Source organism: Salvelinus fontinalis, chromosome 12, assembly GCF_029448725.1.
Source record: "Salvelinus fontinalis isolate EN_2023a chromosome 12, ASM2944872v1, whole genome shotgun sequence".
NCBI lineage: Eukaryota > Metazoa > Chordata > Actinopteri > Salmoniformes > Salmonidae > Salvelinus > Salvelinus fontinalis.
The window spans coordinates 9811372-9833851 of NC_074676.1; the positions used below are offsets into that span (position 1 = coordinate 9811372).

At 44.4% G+C, this 22480-nt stretch overlaps 1 protein-coding gene across 1 annotated transcript in view; it reads left to right on the forward strand.

Annotated features, from left to right (window-relative positions):
• The first annotated feature begins 522 nt into the window (after positions 1-522).
• The window catches only part of LOC129867687 (dnaJ homolog subfamily C member 24-like), a 44002-nt gene continuing 22044 nt past the window's right edge, over positions 523-22480 (forward strand). The window contains exons 1-3 of the mRNA XM_055941250.1: positions 523-675; positions 17122-17228; positions 17461-17492. Of these exons, the coding sequence (XP_055797225.1) occupies positions 523-675; positions 17122-17228; positions 17461-17492 (292 nt within the window). The remainder of the gene's footprint in view (positions 676-17121; positions 17229-17460; positions 17493-22480) is intronic.

Consider the following 22480-nt stretch of genomic DNA (forward strand, 5'->3'; position numbering starts at 1 on the left):
CCCCTGCGGTTAGGGTGAATCCCATCTCTTTTAAAGAGTGTTGATTGCTCCCACTCCAAGTCAAAATTGTCACAAAAGGAGACATTCCTGTCTTTGCAGAGTTTCTTCAGGAACTCGTTTCGGGCAGCAAGGCGGCTGTAATGTCTCGAACCCCTTCTATATCACGGCAGGGGGCCAGAGATGACTGTTCTCTTCCCTGTGCAAACAAGGGTGTTCAAGAGAATGTTGTATTCCTTCTTCAGTTCCCCCTCAGTTCCTCAGAAAGTGAATGTTGTTCAATTAAATAGAACTTGTTCTCAACTTGCCTACCTGGTTAAATAAAGGTAAAAATAAAAAATCCAACGTGAGAGACAATGGTGCCAATATTAGAGCAGTTGGCTAGAACTGTGGGCAGGAGGAAGTTGATGTCTTGGACACAGGCGCCTGGTTGACAGTGGACCTTGGTCTGTCCACAGACCGAAGGCAGGCCAAAATCTCTCATCATCGAGCTGCCCACGACAATAGCGGTCGTGATGGAATCTGATGGGAAAGGAAGAGGAGGAACCGAACAGGCCTGCCTCGGGCAGGGGGGAGAAGGTGTGCTTCGACTCATGCCAGCCTGACCCACCAGCAGCAGCGGATGGCGTATGGAATCCTCGGGTAGATGGAGGAGGGCCCAAGACCTTGTTTCCTTTGGTCAGTGACCGGCTCAGCAGTGGAGGAGGCCCCTGGACGACTGCTGGCTGTTGGTGTACTCCCAGGATCAGAGCTGACTCCCGGGACCGGTATCTCCACCTCCAGCGGGGCATAGCTGTTTAATAGCTGGGTCTTATCTTCTAGGATATATGGAGGCGAACCAGACTGCCTCCCACCCGACCTCCTTTGCCTTGCCATTGTCCAGTCTCCCACTGGCCGCAACATTGAGCTGACCATCTGTCCAGTGGATTGGAGCAGGTCAGTACGGTCACAGCCCCGCCCTGTGCAATTGGGTCCTGGACTTTATGATGGGCCGCACCCAGGTGGTGAAGGTAGAAAACAACATCTCGACTTCGCTGATCCTCATTACTGGGGCCCCACAACGGTGCATGCTCAGCCCTCTCCTGTACTCCCTGTTCACCCATGACTGCTTGGCCATGCACGCCTCCAACTCGATCATCAAGTTCATCAAGATCATCAAATCATCAAATGACTTAAATGTAAATGTAAATGTAAGTTTGCAGACGACACAACAGTAGTGGGCTTGATTACCAACAACGGTGAGACAGCCTACAGGGAGGAGGTGAGGGCACTCGGAGTGTAGTGTCAGGAAAACAACCTCTCACTCAACGTCAACAAAACAAAGGAGATGACCGTGGACTTCAGGAAACAGCAGAGGGAGCACCACTCTTCCACATCAACGGGACAGTAGTAGAAAAGGTGGAAAGTTTTAACTTCTTATGGCTGCAGGGGCAGTATAGAGTAGCTTGGATGAAAGGTGCACAGAGGTGCCCAGAGTAAACGGCCTGCTCCTCAGTCATAGTTGCTAATATATGCATATTATTATTAGTATTGGATAGAAAACACTCTGAAGTTTCTGAAACTGTTTGAATTATGTCTGTGAGTATAACAGAACTCATATGGCAGGCAAAAACCTGAGAAGTTCCACTTTCTGTTTGGATTTTTTCTGAGGCTGGTAGATTTTCAACCAAGCTCCCATTGAAATTACAGCGAGATATGGATGAGTTTTCACTTCCCACGGCTTCCACTAGATGTCAACTGTCAATAGAACTTTGTCTGATGACTCTACTGTGAAGGGGGGCCGAAGGAGACAGGAATGAGTAACCACTGCCATGAGGTGACCATGCTTTGACCACGCACGTTCACGTGAGAGGCAGCTCCGTTCCATCTCTCATCTGAAGTCAATGTAATTCTCCATTTGGAACGTTATTCAAGATGTATGTTAACAACATTCTAAAGATTGATTCAATACATCGTTTGACATGTTTCTACTGACTGTTACGGAACATTTGGACATTTCGTCATGTTTTAGTGAACGCGCTTTGTGACTTTGGAATTGTTTACCAAACGCGCTAACCAAAGTAGCTAATTGGACATAAATAAGAAGTTTTAAGTTCCTCGGCATACACATCATGTCACGTTCGTCGTTGGGAGAAAGAGAGGACCAATCCGCAGCGTGATATGAATACATCTTTACTTTTATAAACAAAGAACACTGAATAAACTTACAAAACAATAAAACAAACGTCAAGCTATATACAATAAGTGCAGACACAAGCAACTAATACATAGACAATCACCCATGAAATACTCAAGGAATATGGCTGCCTAAATATGGTTCCCAATCAGAGACAACGATAAACAGCTGCCTCTAATTGAGAACCAATCTAGGCAACCATAGACATATAACTACCTAGACTAGTCAAAAACCCATAGACATACAAAAAACCCTAGACAAGACAAAACTAAACAAACCACCCCTGTCACACCCTGACCTAACCAAAATAATAAAGAAAACAAAGAATACCAAGGTCAGGGCGTGTCACATCACAAACAGACTGAAATGGTCCACCCACACAGTCAACATGGTGAAGAAGGCGCAACAGAAGGCGCAACAAATTTGGCTTGTCACCTAAAACCCTCACAAACTTTTACAGATGCACAATCGAGAGCATCCTGTCGGGCTGTATCACCGCCTGGTATGACAACTGTACTGCCCTCACCCACAAGGCTCTCCAGAGGGTACAACGCATCACTGCGGACAAACTACCTGCCTTCCAGGACACCTACAACATTCAATGTCACAGGAAGGCAAAAAAGATAATCAAAGACAACAACCACCCGAGCCACTGCCTGTTCACCCCGCTATCATCCAGAAGGCGAGTTCAGTACAGGTGCATCAAAGCTGGGACTGAGAGACTGAAAAACAGCTTCTATACCAAGGCCATCAGACTGTTAAACAGCCATCACTAACACAGAGAGGCTGCTGCCAACATACAGACCCAAATCACTGGCCACTTTAATAAATTGATTTAATAAAGGTATCACTAGCCACTTTAAATAATGCCACTTTATTAAATGTTTACATATTCTACATTACTCATCTCATATGTATATGCTGTATTTCATACCATCTATTGCGTCTTGCCTATGCCGCACGGCCATCGCTCATCCACATATTTAAATGTACATATTATTTTCCCATCCCTTTACATTTGTCTGTTTAAGGTAGTTGTGAATTTGTTAGATTACTTTTTAGATATTACTACACTGTCGGAACTAGAAGCACAAACATTTTGCTACACTCGCGTCAACATCTGCTAACAACCATGTGTATGTGACAAATACAATTTGATTTGATATCATCTAGCGCATTTGAGCCCAGATGTACAGGAGACACAAATACCACTGGTGTTTTGACTCTAGCACCGCTAGCGTTATCTTGCTCTGTTGACATGATAGCTAACCACTAACTATTGTGTTTTTTTTTTCAGTAATCCGGGACTCAAACTTGCGGTCCCAGCCGAAAAAGCTAACCGCATCTCGGAATCCTTAGCTATCAGAACTTACAATGGTTAAAGATGTTGTTGTTGACATGATTAAAAATGATTGAATGAAAACGATTTCATAAAAACAACAGACAGTGTAGACTGTTTTTCGAATTTCAATTAAAATATCCATCTGACATTGTTACATACAAGGATATACCATGACATTTCAAATTATTCATTTAATAAAACAACAAACAAAATATAGTTTTTATGATGTGCGCCCCACAAAAAGACTTGTAGCGGTAGCCTTCAGGTGTGTAGCTTGTTGTTTATGTTGGCCAATCAAAGTGGCACAGAGGCTCAATGTGTAGCAAGTGGAGTGGAAGATCACTATTGCAATGCAAGACGTAATGAAATGACAGAATTAAAAGTTAGCAAAATGAGAAGGAGTAGGCTTCAACGAGCAACAAACAGGTAGATGAGGGGAAAGCGCAGCTAGATATAGCTAGATATCTACTCCAATCAAGACAGGCACTGTTATACGGGATGATTAGCTAGTCTTGGCTGTAGCTAGGTTGCTTTGGCTGCTTCTCTCTCTCCCTCTGTCTGCTCTCTCCCATCTGATCACACACCTCTCTGCAGCTGTAGCAATAAAGCTCCAGCCTCTCTCACGCAGCACTGCTCAGGTTAAAAACGTAAGTTAAAAAAATAACCTCATGTGTTTCGAATATTGGGATATCCGACATAAATGTATGATACTGTTCGAATAGTGAAAATGATTTCAACCCCCCCTATCCTTGGTGTTCAGGTTACAGGACACATCCATCCCATTAGGCTCCTCCAATTAGTCCAATCAAAATTCTTGCTTGAGAAATTGCATTTAGTTAAGAAGCTATTTTTGTATCTTTTTGAACATTTTAATGGGAAACAATCACAGTAAGGTACTTAATTGTTACCCAGAAATGATTTGATATTGAACTGCATTGGACCTTTAGTACTTGACAGAAGAGTACAGCATAAGCTGGATTTGTATAATCCAAAACTCATTTTAATTACTGCAATCACCTATTAACTGCCAAATCAATAATTGTATTCTAATCACTAGGTTATAACTCGGAAGACTCTTATGGTGTTGATTTATAGAATAATGTTTGTCTGAAAGTAGCTTCACAGGGCTTTGAACAAGAGTAGATTAGGTCTAGTAATAAGGAATGTTTGTTAGGTCAGTAGGATAGGCCTAGGGCACAGATGCCACCATTAACTAATTACTGTGTATTATTTTGTCAGACTTTCTGGATTCAAGGTGCTATAGGATTTCACATAAACCATCGGCTCTGTTCTTATCAATTTGTAAAAACACACAACAAACCTCAAGAAACTACCATTGATGTCAACAACAAATCAAATCAAAAAGATTATTTCAACCCAGCGTAACTTTTAATCAAACAACCTCGACTTGGCTGGAGGCAGTTTGAACACAAAGCTTTCCACATCCCCCCTTAGTACAGTCCAGCCTCCCTCAGACATTAGGGGGCAGTAGTGTGATGATGGTGGCCTTTGCTCTGCCCCCTATTCCTCTGCTCTCCTCTCCCATCCCCTGAATGCCTGCACAGTAGACGCATCAGCCTCGTGGTAGAAACAGGCAAGCTTGATACAGCAGAGCAGAGGCAGTGAGAGAGAGGGAGATGAATGGTCAGAAGCGCCTAGTGCTCTGAATTGCCAGACGTTTATATTGTGTTTCTGCCTCTAAGCTCCATTGGCCCCAGTAAATTAATATTTTACAGTGCGTGCAGAGACAGCAATTAAAGCACGTAACTCCAAGGGGAAAGAGGGTGGGCCATTTTATTAGAGCTGGGTTTTTTTCATTGGGTTATGTATTTATGACAAATACCTGAGCTGCATAAGGACTCAGAAGTGAGTGAGAATAAGAGGAAATAGGTTCGCTGCTGTAAAATATTGTTTTCTTTTATGCAGTAGATTAAAATATTTGTTGAAATCTGACAATCAGAAAATAGCATTGGCAAATAGTCGAAATCACCAGGCTAAAGGGCAATTCCACGCCAGGAATCGCAGATATCTCAGATTTCTCTGGAAAGGATGTTTGACATACTTTTTACATGTGTATCACAAAAAATATATACACTGCTCAAAAAAATAAAGGGAACACTTAAACAACACAATGTAACTCCAAGTCAATCACACTTCTGTGAAATCAAACTGTCCACTTAGGAAGCAACACTGATTGACAATAAATTTCACGTGCTGTTGTGCAAATGGAATAGACAAAAGGTGGAAATTATAGGCAATTAGCAAGACACCCCCAAAAAAGGAATGGTTCTGCAGGTGGTGACCACAGACAACTTCTCAGTTCCTATGCTTCCTGGCTGATGTTCTTCTGTGAAGTCATGACTTGCAACATACGCCTAGTTTCCTGAAATGGGTCACATTTGTTTACAGAGAAGAAAAAAAAATCTAACTGTTTGCTAAGAGCTGGCAGCAAGCTGATAGGACTGCTGTTAGAACCAGTAAAGGCCTCTTTACCACTCTTGGGTAGCCGAATGACTGATAGGTGTCACGGCTGTTGAATGAACAGGACCAAGGTGCAGCGTGGTGAGTGTACATTTTCTTTTATTTAAAAAAATGACGCCAACAAAACAGCAAACGAGAAAACAACCGTGAAGCTAAAGGCAATAGTGCCAACAACATAGACAACTTCCCACAAGCACAGGTGGGAAAAAGGGCAGCCTAAGTATGGTTCTCAATCAGAGACAACGATAGACAGCTGCCTCTGATTGAGAACCACACCCGGCCAAACACAAAGAAATAGAAAACATTGAAATAAAGAAACTAGAATGCCCACCCCACCCACTCTAGCCCGGCACCTCCAGAGCGCAGGCAGGACGAACCGGGCTGTAGGGGAGCAGTGGAGGTCTGGTGCTTAGCACTTGCACCGCTCCTCTTGGTTGCATGCCCACTTTAGCCCGGCACGTGCGGGGAGCTGGAACAGGCCGCACTGGGTTCTCCTGGCGAACATCATTCTTTATCTTATTTTTGTTATATAGTCATACATTTTCTCAATTTGCAGTAAGTCAGATGTGCAGCCAGACTTATTAGCCACTCATTTTGCCCCATCGTTTTCAACCACACGGTTTTTCAATTTCTCATCAATCCAAAAAGCCTTAACAGTTCTAACAGTCAGTTTCTTAACAGGTGCATGTTGATCTATAATTGGAAGAAGCAATTTCAGAAATTATTCAAGTGCAGCATCTGGATGCTCCTGATTAATCGTATCATACCAACAAATATTTTTAACATCATCCACAAGAGTCACAGTGAATTTTTTTGTATGATTTCTCGTGCACTATTTTAGGCTCAGCTTTTGGAACTTTGGCTTTCTTCTATATAGCCACTATATTGTGATCACTGCATCCAATGGTTACGGAAACAGCTTTAGAACAAAGTTCTACAGTATTAGTAAAACATTTGATCTATACATGTGGATGTTCTTGTTCCTGTAGTGTTTGTAAAACAGCCTGGTTTGGTTGATTAATAACCTGAACCAAATTACAGGCACTGGTTTCACTGAGAAGCTCCCTCTTGAGCGGACAGCTTGATGAAAACGAGTCAATATTCAGGTCCGCAAGAAAGTAAACCTACCTGTTTACATCACATACACTATCAAGCATTTCACACATATCATTTAGATACTGACTTTTAAATCCTTGTATTGCTACTGGTGTATCATCAAATGAATTATCCAAGTCTCAGAAATGGCTAGTATATGAATGTTATCAGATGTTAGCAATATATTGATTTCATTAACCTTATTTCTAAGCCTACATATATTAATATGGACTATTTTCAGCCCTTTCCTGGGTTGTTTATAAGAGATAGACATAATATGTGAAAGAGCAAACAAAGCAAGAGAAAAAAATATACATTCAGCAGTCCATTAATCAGTTGATGTTTGTAAGTATGTGTGTGTGCTGTGGGGCTGAAGCTAAGTAGGCTTGGCTCTCATCCCTTCCAGTCTTTTGGGAGGAAGGGTGGGCAATGAGCCTGTCATAGCGGATGTAAGCAATGTCCCCACAAGCTCTGGCAGCTTTCATGGGTGGGATAAGTTATTTTCTCTTCTGGCTCACAGCTTCGATAGTCCTCGTTGTGGTAGATGTACATTCCTCTCAAGTTCTTGGCTCTTTCCAGAACAGCTATCTTGTCCTTGAACCTCAGGAACTTGACCACTATCGGCCTGGGCCTGTCATCTGGGTCGGTGGTGGGTTTTCCAGTCCTGTGGGCACGCTCCACCTTAATCTTCCGGTGGTCCATCTTCACATTCTCCAAGATAATTTCCCTAACTTTGTCCTCAGACTCCATCCAGGTCTCGTGGATATTCTGCAATTCAGTCCACAACCATGTTGTTCAGCCTTAATTGTCCCTCGAGATAATCAGATTTCTCTGTCATTGTTACCATGGATTCACATACAGAACTGATATCCTCTCTCAATTTATTTTATTTACCTTTATTTTATTTACCTCAATGACTTACAGATTGCTGTTATCTTGCTGTTCTCCTGTTTAAACTCATTGAACTGACTTTGGGAGAACTGCAAACTGTTCTTCAGGTCCTGGACCTCTCTGGCCAGGTCATCCATTATTTTATTAGTTGACTCCACCAGTATTTGAACACAACACTTGAAGTTATTTTTGTTGTTGTTGTAATGACTGCTTGTAGAAATATTTTTGTTTGTTTAAAAGATCCTTCACCTGTGATAAAGAGACACCACTGTCCTCAACGGTAGCAATGTAGGTTACGCCGTTACTCCTCGCAGTTCCAGACAAGACAGGTCACATGGACGGTTGGAAACAACAACAAACAGCAGGGAGCTAGACAGCCACAAGCTCGGGATAATCTGCGGTCCCAGCCACAATGGCTAACTACGTTGTGGGTTGCGTTCAAGCCCTCAACCCTGCTAGCTAGTTGCCTATCAAGCTTGCAGGGTTGAGGGCTTGAACGCAACCCATGACTTGGCTAGCTGCTACGCCAAGTAGCTCCTCAGACCCAGCCTTGGCCGGCAGGATCACTGGACAGATAGTAGCGGTCCCAGCAACTGATGTCATCCGCGTTGCGGGATCCAAACTCAAACAGTAGGTAGCTAGCTAATAGCCAAACTTTTTCAGTAGACTTTCAAAAACAACAAACTTTCCAAAACAACAATGCTAGCTACACCGTTCCACCTCAAACAGGAAGTGATATGTGCAGTGGGTTTATTATAGTCCTTATAGTGTGCTCTAAACTATGGAGTATGTCTAGATTCTGAGACAAACATTTCCCCATTCATTTCTTCAACATTAAAAAGATTTATATCTCTATAGTACCCTTTTTGATTTTGTTCATTTTAAAACATATTGTTTTGAACGATATACTCTTCGCTCTATTTTCGGCTGTCATTAAGCCAGCACAATTGTCAAATGCACGCTCATTTGCAATTTCATCCTGTTAAAGCCACCGCTCTTCTATTTTCAAACCCTAGTGTCAGGAATGGCAATTTACCTGTCTTAAATGAGTTCACTTGTGCTGAGGTGGGAGGGGTGGCAAAATCTGAGGTGTCCTTCAAAATGTGCACCAAAGTGCCAATAATATCAGGTAGCGTTGGTTTGGATATTTAAGGACAACCTAAAGCTGGTCTTAGCGGTACGACATGGATTTTGACAGCAGAAGCACAGTATATCCAGCAGTGACGTACAGTGCTCATTTGCACATGGATCAAGATAGATGTGTTTTTGTGCCCGTAGACCTTGTATTTAGAAACATAAAAAACAAATGTTTTTTCCCATTTCGTTTCATTTGATTTAAAAACCAAGCATAGCCTCTCCTCCTCTGAAGGCAGCTTTTTTTGTCCTGCCTAATACAAGAACAAGTAGTCAAGACTATCGATAAAGGGTTTGGCTCGTGAGACCGCTTTGAAATACATCTTAATCACCAAAGTTTTATTTTAAGATCAAATTTGGGGGCAGCAAAACAGTAAGTATACATAACCTGTTTATCTATGTAGGTTATTGTACATTATTTTTGCCAGCTCCTGTTATTATTTAGGATGTGCTTAAAAGACCCTCCAAGTAGGCTATATGCGACCCGTTTCAAGAAGCTAGGCATACTGTAACGGTCCTGACCTGTTTTATGTTGTTTTTGAATGTGTTTTAGGTCAGGGCATGTGTTTTGGGTGGGCAGTCTATGTTATCTGTTTCTATGTTGGTTTTGGTTGCCTGGTATGGCTCTTAATTAGAGGCAGGTGTTTTGCGTTCTCCTCTAATTAAGAGTCATATTTAGGTAGGGTGTTCTCACTGTTTGTTGTGGGTGATTGTCTCCTGTGTACACCATACGGGAATGTTTCGGTTTGTTCGTGCGTTTATGTAGTCTGTTCCTGTGTCAGCGTGCTTCGTGTATTTGTAAGTTAGTTTGTTCAGGTCTGTCTACATCGTTTTGTTATTTTGTTAGTTATATCAAGTATAGTTCGTTTTCGTCTTTGTCTGTTTTGTTTATTTAATAAATCATCATGTATTCACAACCCGCTGCGCCTTGGCTTGATCACTACTCCACCTCTTCTTATGAAGAGAGAGAGGAACGCCGTTACAGAATCACCCACCATTCCAGAGCCAAGCAGCGGAGTAATTGGAGTAAGGGACAGGAAAAGAAGGAGCAATGGACATGGGATGATATATTGGACGGAAAGGGTTGCTACACATGGGAGGAGATCCTGGCTGGTAGGGATCGCCTCCCATGGGAACAGCTGGAGGCACTGAGGAGAGCAGAGGCTACCGGAGAGAGGAACCGGAGCTATGAGGGAACGCGTCTGGCATGGAAGCCCAAAAAGCCCGTAAGTAATTCCCAAAAATTTCTTGGGGGGGGCTAAGAGGTAGTGGGCCTAGGGCAGGTAGGAGACCTGCGCCCACTTCCCAGGCTTACCGTGGAGAGCGGGAGTACGGGCAGGCGCCGTGTTACGCAGTAGAGCGCACGGTGTCTCCTGTACGAGTGCATAGCCCAGTGCGGGTTATTCCACCTCCCCGCACTGGTAGGGCTAGATTGGGTATTGAGCCAGGTGTCATGAGGCCGGCTCAACGTCTGGTCTCCAGTGCGTCTCCTCGGGCCGGCATACATGGCACCGGCCTTACGCATGGTTTCCCCGGTTCGCCTACATAGGCCGGTGCGGGTTATTCCACCTCCCCGCACTGGTCGGGCGACCGGGAGCATTCAACCAGGTAAGGTTGGGCAGGCTCAATGCTCAAGAGTGCCAGTACGCCTCCACGGTCCGGTATTTCCGGCGCCACCTCCCCGCCCCAGCCTAGTACCTACAGTGCCTATACTACGCACTAGGCTACCAGTGCGTCTCCTGAGCCCAGTTCCTCCTCCACGCACTCTCTCTGTAGTGCGTGTATCCAGTTCAGTGCCTCCAGTTCCGGCACCACGCACTAAGCCTCTTGTGCGTCTCCAGAGCCCTGAACACACTGTATCTTCTCCCCCTACTAATCCTGATGTGCTTGTCCTCAGCCCGGTGTCACCAGTGCCGGTACCTCGCATCAGGGATAGAGTAGGCTTTGAGAGTACAGTGTGCCCTGTCCCTGCTCCCCGCACTAGTAGGAAGGTGCTTATCCTTAGCCCGGTGCCTCCAGTTCCGGCACCACGCACCAGGTCTACAGTGCGCCGTATCCGGCTAGAGCCATCCGTCTCCCCAGCGCCATCTGAGCCATCCGTCTCCCCAGCGCCATCTGAGCCATCCGTCTCCCCAGCGCCATCTGAGCCATCCGTCTTCCCAGCGCCGTCTGAGCCATCCGTCTGCCATGAGCCTGCAAAGCCGCCCGTCTGCCATGAGCCTGCAAAGCCGCCCGTCTGCCATGAGCCTACAGAGCCGTCCGCCAGACAGGAGCCGCTAGAGCCGCCCGCCAGACAGGAGCCGCTAGAGCCGCCCGCCAGACAGGATCTGCCAGAGCCGCCAACCAGACAGGATCTGCCAGAGCCGCCAACCAGACAGGATCTGCCAGAGCCGCCAACCAGACAGGATCTGCCAGAGCCGCCAGCAAGCCATGAGCTGCCAGAGCCGCCAGCGAGCCATGAGCAGCCAGAGCCGTCAGAGAGCCATGAGCGTCGAGAGCCGTCAGCCCGCCATGACCGTCGAGAGCCGTCAGCCCGCCATGAGCGTCGAGAGCCGTCAGCCCGCCATGAGCGTCGAGAGCCGTCAGCCCGCCATGAGCGTCGAGAGCCGTCAGCCCGCCATGAGCGTCGAGAGCCGTCAGCCCGCCATGAGCGTCGAGAGCCGTCAGCCCGCCATGAGCGTCGAGAGCCGTCAGCCCGCCATGAGCGTCGAGAGCCGTCAGCCCGCCATGAGCGTCGAGAGCCGTCAGCCCGCCATGAGCGTCGAGAGCCGTCAGCCCGCCATGAGCGTCGAGAGCCGTCAGCCCGCCATGAGCGTCGAGAGCCGTCAGCCCGCCATGAGCGTCGAGAGCCGTCAGCCCGCCATGAGCGTCGAGAGCCGTCAGCCTGCATAGACCTGCCAGAGTCCCTCAGCCAGGATCTGCCAGAGTATATCAGCCGGGACCTGCCCCTTGTCCCGGTGCTGCCCCTTGTCCCGGTGCTGCCCCTTGTCCCGGTGCTGCCCCTTGTCCCGGTGCTGCCCCTTGTCCCGGTGCTGCCCCTTATCCCGGTGCTGGTCTTTATCCTGGTGCTGCCCCTTATCCTGGTGCTGCCCCTTGTCCCGGTGCTGCCCCTTGTCCCGGTGCTGCCCCTTGTCCCGGTGCTGCCCCTTGTCCCGGTGCTGCCCCTTCTCCTGGTGCTGGCCGTTTATTTAGGGGATGTGAGTTTTAGGGTGGTCATTGGGAGGGGTAGACAGAAGCGGGGGGTGACTATGGTGGTGTGGGGACAGCGTCCAGAGCCGGAGCCACCACCGTGGTCAACTGCCCACCCAGACCCTCCCCTGGACTTTGTGCTGGTGCGCCCGGCGTTCGCACCTTGAGGGGGGGGTTCTGTAACGGTCCTGACCTGTTTTATGTTGTTTTTGTATGTGTTTTAGGTCAGGGCATGTGTTTTGGGTGGGCAGTCTATGTTATCTGTTTCTATGTTGGTTTTGGTTGCCTGGTATGGCTCTTAATTAGAGGCAGGTGTTTTGCGTTCTCCTCTAATTAAGAGTCATATTTAGGTAGGGTGTTCTCACTGTTTGTTGTGGGTGATTGTCTCCTGTGTCTGTGTCGATGTTACACCATAAGGGAATGTTTCGGTTTGTTCGTGCGTTTATGTAGTCTGTTCCTGTGTCAGCGTGCTTCGTGTATTTGTAAGTTCGTTTGTTCAGGTCTGTCTACATCGTTTTGTTATTTTGTTAGTTATATCAAGTATAGTTCGTTTTCGTCTTTGTCTGTTTTGTTTATTTAATAAATCATCATGTATTCACAACCCGCTGCGCCTTGGCTTGATCACTACTCCACCTCTTCTTATGAAGAGAGAGAGGAACGCCGTTACACATACAGTGCCTTCGGAAAGTATTCAGACCCCTTGACTTTTTTCAAATTTTGTTACGTTACAGCTTTATTCTAAAATTGATTAAATAAATAAAAATCCACAGAAATCTACACACAATACCCCATAATTATAAACTGAAAACAGATTTTTAGAAATGTTACCAAATTTATAAAACATGAAAACAGAAATACCTTATTTACATAAGTAATCAAAACCGTTGCTAAAAGACTCGAAATTGAGCTCAGGTGCATCTTGTTTCCGTTGATCATCCTGGAGATGTTTCTACAACTTGATTGGAGTCCACCTGTGGTAAATTCAATTGATTGGACATGATTTGGAAATGGACCCAACTGTCTACGAAAGGTCCCACAATTGACAGTGCATGTCAGAGCAAAAACCAAGCCATGAGGTCGAAGGAATTGTCCGTAGAGCTCAGAGACAGGATTGTGTCGAGGCACAAATATGGGGAAGGGTACCAAAAAATGTCTGCAAAATTGAAGGTCCCCAAGAACACAATGGTCTCCATCTTTTTTAAATGGAAGACGTTTGGAACCCCCAAGACTCTTCCTAGAGTTGGCAGCCTGGCCAAACTGAGCAATCAGGGGAGAAGGGCGTTGGTCAGGGAGGTGACCAAGAACCCGATGGGCACTCTGACAGAACTCCAGAGTTCCTCTGTGAACCATCTCTGCAGCACTCCACCAAATCAGACCGTTATGGTTGAGTGGCCAGACAAAAGCCACTTTTCAGTAAAAGGTACATAACAGCCCGCTTGGAGTTTGCCAAAAGGCATCTAAGACTTTCAGACCATGAGTTTCTCTGGTCTGATGAAACCAAGAGTGAACTCTTTGGCGTGAATGCCAAGCGTCACGTCTGGAGGAAATCTGGCACCATCCCTACGGTTAAGCATGGTGGTGGCAGCATCATGCTGTGGGTATGTTTTTCAGTGGCAGGGACTGGGAGACTAATCAGGATTGAGGGCAAGATGACCAGAGCAAAGTACAGAGAGATCCTTGATGAAAACCTGCTCCAGAGCCCTCAGGACCTCAGACTGGGGTGAAGGTTCACCTTCCAACAGGACAACGACCCTAATCCCACAGCCAAGACAACGCATGAGTGGCTTCGGGACAAGTCTCTGAATGTCCTTGAGTGGCCCAGCCAGAGCCCGGACTTGAACCCGATCGAACATCTATGGAGAAACCTGAAAATAGCTGTGCAGCGATGCTCCCCATCCAACCTGACAGAGCTTGAGAGGATCTGCAGAGAAGAATGTGGGAAACTCCCCAAGTACAGGTGCACCAAGCATGCAGCGTCATACCCCAGAAGACTTGAGGCTGTAATTACTGCCAAAGGTGCTTCAACAAAGTACTGAGGAAAGGGTCTGAATACTTTAGTTAATGTGATATATCAGTTATTAATACATTTGCAAAAATGTAAAAAAAAACATTTTTCCTTTGTCATTATGGGTATTGTGTGTAGATTGATGTGGGAAATTTAAAAAAAAATCTATTTTAGAACAAGGCTGTAACGTAACAAAATGTGGAAAAATGTTTCGGATACATCCCCGGACCTTATAGTGTTACCTCTAGCGCTAAGATTTAACATTGGGCCCTATAAGTACATGATATTTCCAGAGTGGGTGCAATTTTTAAGTTATGATATATTTTATGAGCACCACCAACACGTGAATGGGAAAATAGATTAAAAGGGACCTCCCTCTGCTGGTAATTTGCTGAATGTGCAATACCAAAGGAGGAATGTGATTGGTTAATGACCTATAACGTCAATTTCTATGCATAAAATGGTTTATATCTTCAAAACTAGCAGAAAACTCTTGACATGTGATGTACTTGTTGAGTATATTATTCCAAACAATGTCTTAAAATGAACAAAATCAAAAAAGGGTACTTTAGAGATATTAGTATTCATATTATGTACGTTGAATAAATTAAAGTGAACATTTTTCATTCAGAATCTTGACATACTGCATATTTTAGAGCACACTACAAGGAGTAGATTGACACCAAGATGTTGTCTGTATAATGTACGGGTCACGGATCAAAGGGTCTTATAGGTGGCATGTATACTGTAGGTCTTAACATACCTAAAATTGACACTTTCTAAAAAATAGTTTGTGAAACAAATGTAAAAAGCACGTCAAACACCCTTCCTCCCAATGAGGAAACAATCTGAGATACCAAAAATTATTTCAGGCTATCCGGGTGTGGAATAGCCCTATAGCGGGTTAAAACATTCTCTGTTCAATGGTAGCAGTAGGTCTATTAGTTTCACTTTAACCTGAGTGTTGCACAGGAGGCCTCCTGTTCCTGTGTTTGACAAAAGCACTCAGGAAGATGTGTGTTAACTATCAGCATGGGCTAGTAGGGCTGGAGATGGAGAGGTAGGCTATTTTCAAGGCCAAGATCCACGGCCAGACACTTCACACCTGTAAGCATCCAGCGCAGAGCACTGTCACAATCAGATCACAAAGGGGAGTTGCACATACAAACCCCATGGGACTCTGTCACCACCGTGGAAACAAGCAGCTTCTCCAGGTTTGCTTTTGATTTCCTCCAGACTAGAGAGGGCCAAAAAGCTGTTTCAATGGTGTGAAGATTTTGTAATGTTCTTTAGAAAGAGAGCAATGTCTTTTTCAATCCGAATGTTGACTGAGTCAGTTCCTCGCCCCATCCATCAAAAATCCAGAACCATGCCTGGAGCGTAGGAGCCTGACCATTGAATGTTTTAGCAAATGACCTTCCCCTCAGCCTTCTGTTGAGTCTTTGCCCTTTTACACTGTAACACTGCCATTGGTCAATAATTATATGAAATAGACTAGCTAGACAATAAAGCAGTTGGCCCTGGTGAATGCTGTCCCCTCAGTCACAAAACAAAATGCTGCTTCAGATTTCAGTGCAAAGAGCTGTTAATGATTCTTAATGATTCTCTCAATCGGGAAGTTATTTTTTATCGTGTTGTGAAGTTGCTGTTTTCTCAACCCTCTGGTCCTATTCAGATAGTCCAATTACAAAGCGAAAACAAAAACACAAGAAAGAAAAATATTTGGAGCACAACCGCCTTTACATTTTAATTAATTCAGCCATTCTTTTTTTGTGTTACTTAAAATTACAAATATAATTGCGGTGGACAGTAATTGGCCTGCCCGGGACCGTTGGTTATTGTAGTTCAGTATCACCCCATGCATCATTACCCAACTTTGGAAGAGGTTCAGCTCCTGAACTACAGCGACCATACAAAAACACAAACACACACACACGCAATGGTCTGCTCGCCAGTGCCAGATTATAATCACCATCCAGGCGAATGTTTGTCAGGAAAGATCTAAGTAGTTTTCCAAAGGCCCCATCACCACCACCTCCCATGGCCAGATCAGGACCATCACTAATCGGTGGCCAAAGCCTGGACTTCATAGACCTGCAGGAGGAAATTAGAGCGGTTTCGTGAGCAAGGAAATGCACGCAAACAGGGACGTCAGTATCTAGTAGAGAGCAGGGACATACCTCAGGGCCAATCTGAGAATTACATGAGGATGGGATCCTTCCATATTGATGTTAATCAACGGATGACATAATGCGGATATCGCTATACCCCCTCCTCCCCCCTAACGAAACAACAATAAAACGCAAAAGAGAGCAAGGGTGGTATCGCTACTGCTTTTGGCTGGAGGTGTTGTGGGATGGCCTATGCCCTGTTCTCCGCCCCAAAGCTGTCTAGGATAACAGATCTGTCCTCTGTCCCTTTCTGTGTTGCCTCAATCTATTCTTGTTTGCTGTACTCAGCCTCGTCTGGTAAATTGTCCAGAAGAAGAGCATTGGTCCATCAGCAAATTACCCAGAAAATGCTGTCAGTGCAGGTTGTGACATGGGCTTTTTTTTCACTGGCAAATTGTCACAGACTACTGTGGTCTAATTAAACTAGCTTCTGTCTAGTGTGTATAAGCCACCATCACCCCTCTTACCCCCACACCTCTCCCATCCCACCCACCCCTCTACCATCTCAAACAAAGTACAGGTTCCTGAGACTGATGACTGCTGTTATATTGGTCATTGTTTCTGTTGTGATGGCTGTTGTCAGTCTTGTCGTTGTGACTGTCTAACCTGTATTTTTCCTGTACTCTGTCCTGGCTGACAGTATCACCCAGACAAGCAGGGCCCAGATGTGTCAGTGACTGAAGCAGAGGAGCACTTACACAGGTTCATTGAGGTCAACCAGGCTTGGAAGGTCCTGAGCAACAAGGAGACAAATTGTAATTTTCTTTCAACCTTTATTTAACTAGGCAAGTCAGTTAAGAACAAATTCTTATTTACAATGATGGCCTACACCGGCCAAACCCGGGCGACGCTTGGCCAATTGTGCGTCGCCCTATGGGACTCCCAATCACAGCCGTTTGTGATACAGCCTGGATTCGAACCAGGGTGTCTGTAGTGACACCTCTAGCACTGAGATGCAGTGCCTTAGACTCGGGAGGCCAACAAAGAGAGTGTATGATCTGCAGTTATGTGGTAAGTCCTCCTCCTACCATAGTTCACAGAGTATTTCAGAGAGCACCCTAATCCAGGAGGACTCCGTTATGAAACGGTCACTCTCACATAATGTACCTTACATTAACACTAGCATACTGTACTCTCACCACTCTCTAATACTCTTCTTACAGCCACTATCTCATTCTTCTCACTTACTTTTGATAGCTCTCCTATAATTAATTTGAACATGAAGCATGATTTAATTTCATTACACGTTGGAATTGTATGGCTTTATTTATTCTTCCCGGTTTGTTCATGCTCAATTAATCCCATAGCAATTCCACTTTGGACCATCTCTTGCTTAATATTCAGTGATTCACAGTGAAGTATGACATTAGTCACTAAGGCCACATATAACTAGTGGGACTATGTGGTGTCTGAAAAGGTCACACTAAATGAGGCATGAAGCAATCCAGTTTGCATAACTTCAAGCCCATTTCCATTTCCAAGATTTCCTTAAAACCTGGCTTACAAATTATTGTAAATATCGAGCTGAGCTTGTCAGAGTGTAGTTTTGACCATAAAAACAACTGGCCTGTTTTACGAAGTATGTTCTTGTGATCGTTCTCACTTTTCCGAATGCATGAGAAAGGGCCGGGGGGGGGGGGGTTCGCGAAGACCCGCCATCCACCCACCCAATACGCTACATGAATAAAACAGGCAAAAGATTGTGTCCGTCTCCAGACAGTGCTTGTGTTTGCTGCCGTCTCTGTCCCTCACAAAACACCTCCTTCTGGAAGGAGGAGGAGGAAGTGTGGAGAGCGAGGAAATGTAGGTCAGGCATGTCACACATGGCCTAGCGTTACATGAAGTGATAGGCTGCTCACTCCCCCCCAGGAAAAAGGTCTCCCTAGCCAGCTCTCCATTAGGACCTTCAATAAATGTACATCCAGGCCCTCTGTGTGTGTGCACCATTAGCAGGGAGAGCTCCCATCGCCTTTAGGGGGGGGGGGGGGGGGGGGGGCACTCACAGTGCCGCTCTGGAAGCCAACACACTCCAGCCATAGTATTGACATGTAGAGAGCATCTGTAGAAGGAAGAAAACACTGTCTGGCCCTCTTAGATGGTATTGACTTTGTCTGCCATTGTATGCTGTCATACGATAACCAACCCCCAAAGATTCCCGCTGGAAACCCCCCTTTTTCCATAATTATTTTTCCACTCATCCCCTGAATAGATGCAGTAAAGAGGTCAATGGAACTTAACCAAAACAATGGAATGCCATGGAAACGTGGGGGGGGGGGGGGGGGGGGGGGTCTGGATTTTCCTCATTGCCACGCAGCAAAATGATCCTACATTTAGGCTATTGTTTATATGTGTATTTTACACTGTGTTGAGGTAAAAATTGGAGTAGAAGATGCTCGTATGGATGTCAACCCCAATACAATTTCATGTTATTGTCACCAATCAACTGCAATTACAGTTGAAAACTACTTAGACTACCACCACCGAGTTCTGTATGCTAGCTATGCTACCAGCTCATACTAAAGGGAGTTAGCATTTAGCGGTCACTTCTTCTAAACTTGAAGAGGGACAATTTCTAAATGTTATGCAGCGAAAACAGCCAAATATATCCAAATCGGACTTTAGTAATCACATTGTGGGCCTGTTACAATACATAAATCCTTACGGATTTGACGAATATCCACTTAGGGGAAATTGATTTCAAAGTTTAACAAACCATACAACCCTATGCACAAGGACTACTTTGAACAATTTACACTAAACATTTGACACAAACACATTTACTGGAAGAACTGTGTCAATGCAAAGTTTGGTAACAGCATATTGACATAAAATTTCCCCGTTTTTTTACGTTTCTTGTTTTGCAAAATACTGCGGTGTCAGCTATGACATGACACATTGACTTATCTTTTGGTTATTGAACTACAGTGAGTGAAGTCAATTTACACCTGGTAACATCATTCTCTTATGGGTCCCTGATCTGTATTACACAGGAATGCATAATTATGCATATGAATGTCATTCTCTTCATGGTGATGCATGTATCCTAAATAGGTACACAAATGTATAAATATGCTATATCCTCCTTTGCATATTTGGGTATTATTCTACTCACTGGCTATTATTTGAATTAGCTCTGACCCAAAACAAGACCACATTTTGTTGGTCCGGGCCAGACCATATCTGAACCGATCATAGACTTCTATGTTTCACATCAAAGTACAGCACAGTAGAGCTCAGCAGAGTACAGTAGAGTACAGTAGAGTACAGTACAGCACAGTAGAGCTCAGTAGAGTACAGTAGAGTACAGTACAGCACAGAACTGTAGAGTTCAGTACTGAAGAGTTCAGCAGAGTTTAGCACAGTAGAGCTCAGTAGAGTACAGTAGAGTACAGTAGAGTATAGTTCAGTGCTCTACTGTGTACATACATGCACACACTTACGATCTGGATAAGAGCGCCTGCTAAATTACTAAAATATCAATGCAAAATGTACTGATCTCTACTGTGTTGTACTGAACTGTACTCTACTTTTCTTTACTGTGCTGTACTGTAATGTACTGTGCTCTCCATACTTGGAACCAAACTCTGGTTTGGGACTACTATGATTTCCCACCGTAGCCAATTCAATTGCAGAAATCCAGTTATCAATATTTTGGATTTTTTTGTTTTAATAACTTAATTCATAAACAAAATTGATATCAATACAAATACTGTTGATAAGTCTACCTTTACCAGTGCTTCGTTTTTTTATCTGGATGCGCCGGGACAAAAGAGGGGGGTGACCAGGGGAGCTCTGAGGTACTGAAAAAGAATGTGCCTTTATAATAAAGTATTTCATGCATTATCATCACTTTTGCGTAGTGGCATAGAGTAGAGCAGAGGCGTTGCACACATGGGGAGCATTCTTTGTAGACAAGGGTCTGGGAAAAATGTAGCCTTTAATAAACGCATTTCATGCAATTCTACATGACTGAATCTTTTTTAATACCACACAAAGGATCGAAATGACAGGCTACTTTGACATTGACAATCTGAGAATCTGAGATCAATAAAAACGACCTCTTCTTGAATCCAACAAAAGCCTAGGTGTGTGGAGACATATTTTACAATATGAGCAGGAAACTATAGTCCTAAAATAGCTTTCCAGGATTGACTCACAAGCCTATCTCTCTCTTGTTTAACTTTGTAGAACAATGCTGTTCGCTCAATAGGTCTATTTGGAAGATACAATATTTTGGTAGCCTACAGACAGATTAGTGTCCTCTTTTCAGAAGGAGCCATTTGCTTTCCAGCCTGTGTGTCCCAGGTGTTTTGGCCTGTTTTGGCTAAATTATAGGCCTACTCCTGGTGTAGTACTCTGAATTATTTAATTTCAATAAATCTCACTGTAGTTATGAGAGAGATTCAGGCAGGCTTTTCTCTCTCACCACAGCAACTGCCACGTGTTGGTCTGTCTCTAGGCTACAATGTTGCGCAAACCGATATACCCGGGCCGGCCAAACTTGAATCAATTCTAAGAATATTAGGCACGTTTTCACATTTAGTTTTTTAGAGGGCAGGAGAATTACAGAAGAGGAAACTCAAACTATTGGATTATTTTTCATTGCAAAGAATGAAAATCATGCCAGGAGAGGTACCAGATCCGAGCAAATAGGTTCCGGAACGATACAGTCCGAAACTGAGAGGTGCAGGAGGATCATATTCTGTCAGAATCCGGAACAAATTAAGCATGGACCTTTACTTGTTACTTCTGTGAACTTTCATTATCCTCCCTCCTGTTGACAGACAGAAATTAGAAAATATCTGAAAGATACAGTATGTGGGTTTTTGGTAACGGCACAAGGCAATGTTACTTAAACTTACAGAAGGCAGAAAATGTTCTCAAAAACTAAATATGTGTTGATATTATTTGTCAGGGGTCTTTACTTCAACTTTATTGTGTTTTTATGCATTTTTGATACCCTTTAAGACTTTTTCTGGTCGATGTTTTCTAAGCTCCCTTTTCCATCTGTTTGACCAGAAATCAAAGCCTTTTCTTATTCCAAATATTTTGGGTGGAAAATGGTGGAAACATGTATGTATGCCTTAATAAAAAAATAAAAATGGACTCGTCTTTAATTTGACACCAAATTTGGCATGCTCTTATGAACTTCACATGTTGGTGCTCATGGGTCCTTTTAGATGGAAATGACCTTTGTTAGGTCAGATTTGTTGAATGTGCGCCAATGACAGGGTCACAGCGTCCTGTGTTCCATTGACCTCTTTACTGCATCTGTATCAAACATTTTAGATCTCCAGTGACAGTTTGTTGTCCATTTATAACCTATCAATGGATATGTTAATATGCCATTGAGTATGAAGGAAGTAAAGGTTGTGTTGTCTTCTTTTCACATTTGGGTTGGCAGATAGCTTAGTGGTTGCAGCATTGAACCAGTAACCGAAAAGTTTATAGATCGAATCCCCAAACTGACAAGGTAAAAATCTGTCCTCCGCCCCTGAAGGCAGGTAACCCACTGTTCCTAGGCTGTCATTGTAAATAAGAATTTGTTCTGAACTGACTTGCCTAGTAAAATAAAAACATTTGTTTTTAATTACAGCATGAGTACTATGTATCCAACTTACATTTTTAATAAAACAGAGAGTCGGAGTTCCTCTCTTGAACATGAAATCTGAGCCTTCTTTGATCGCTGGTCTGTGAGGGTGTTGATTGTCCCTCGTGGCTGTCGGCAGGCTGATTGTTGTAAGCACCCAATAGGGCGGGTGGGGTAGCAGGCTAGCAGTACACTGCTCCCATCTGTCTGGCTACTATAGACCTCTGCAGTGTTCAGTCAGATCTCCACTAGTAAACATCACCATGGTGTTTAATGTTGCCCAGCCATTTAGATGGACTGGCTCATCCTCCCACTGTGATCAAGTGGGGATGTTAATTAAAACAAACACTTGGGTTGTACTAAAGCCAGCTCAAAAGCCTGTTTCATCCAGATTTCACAGAGGAACTCA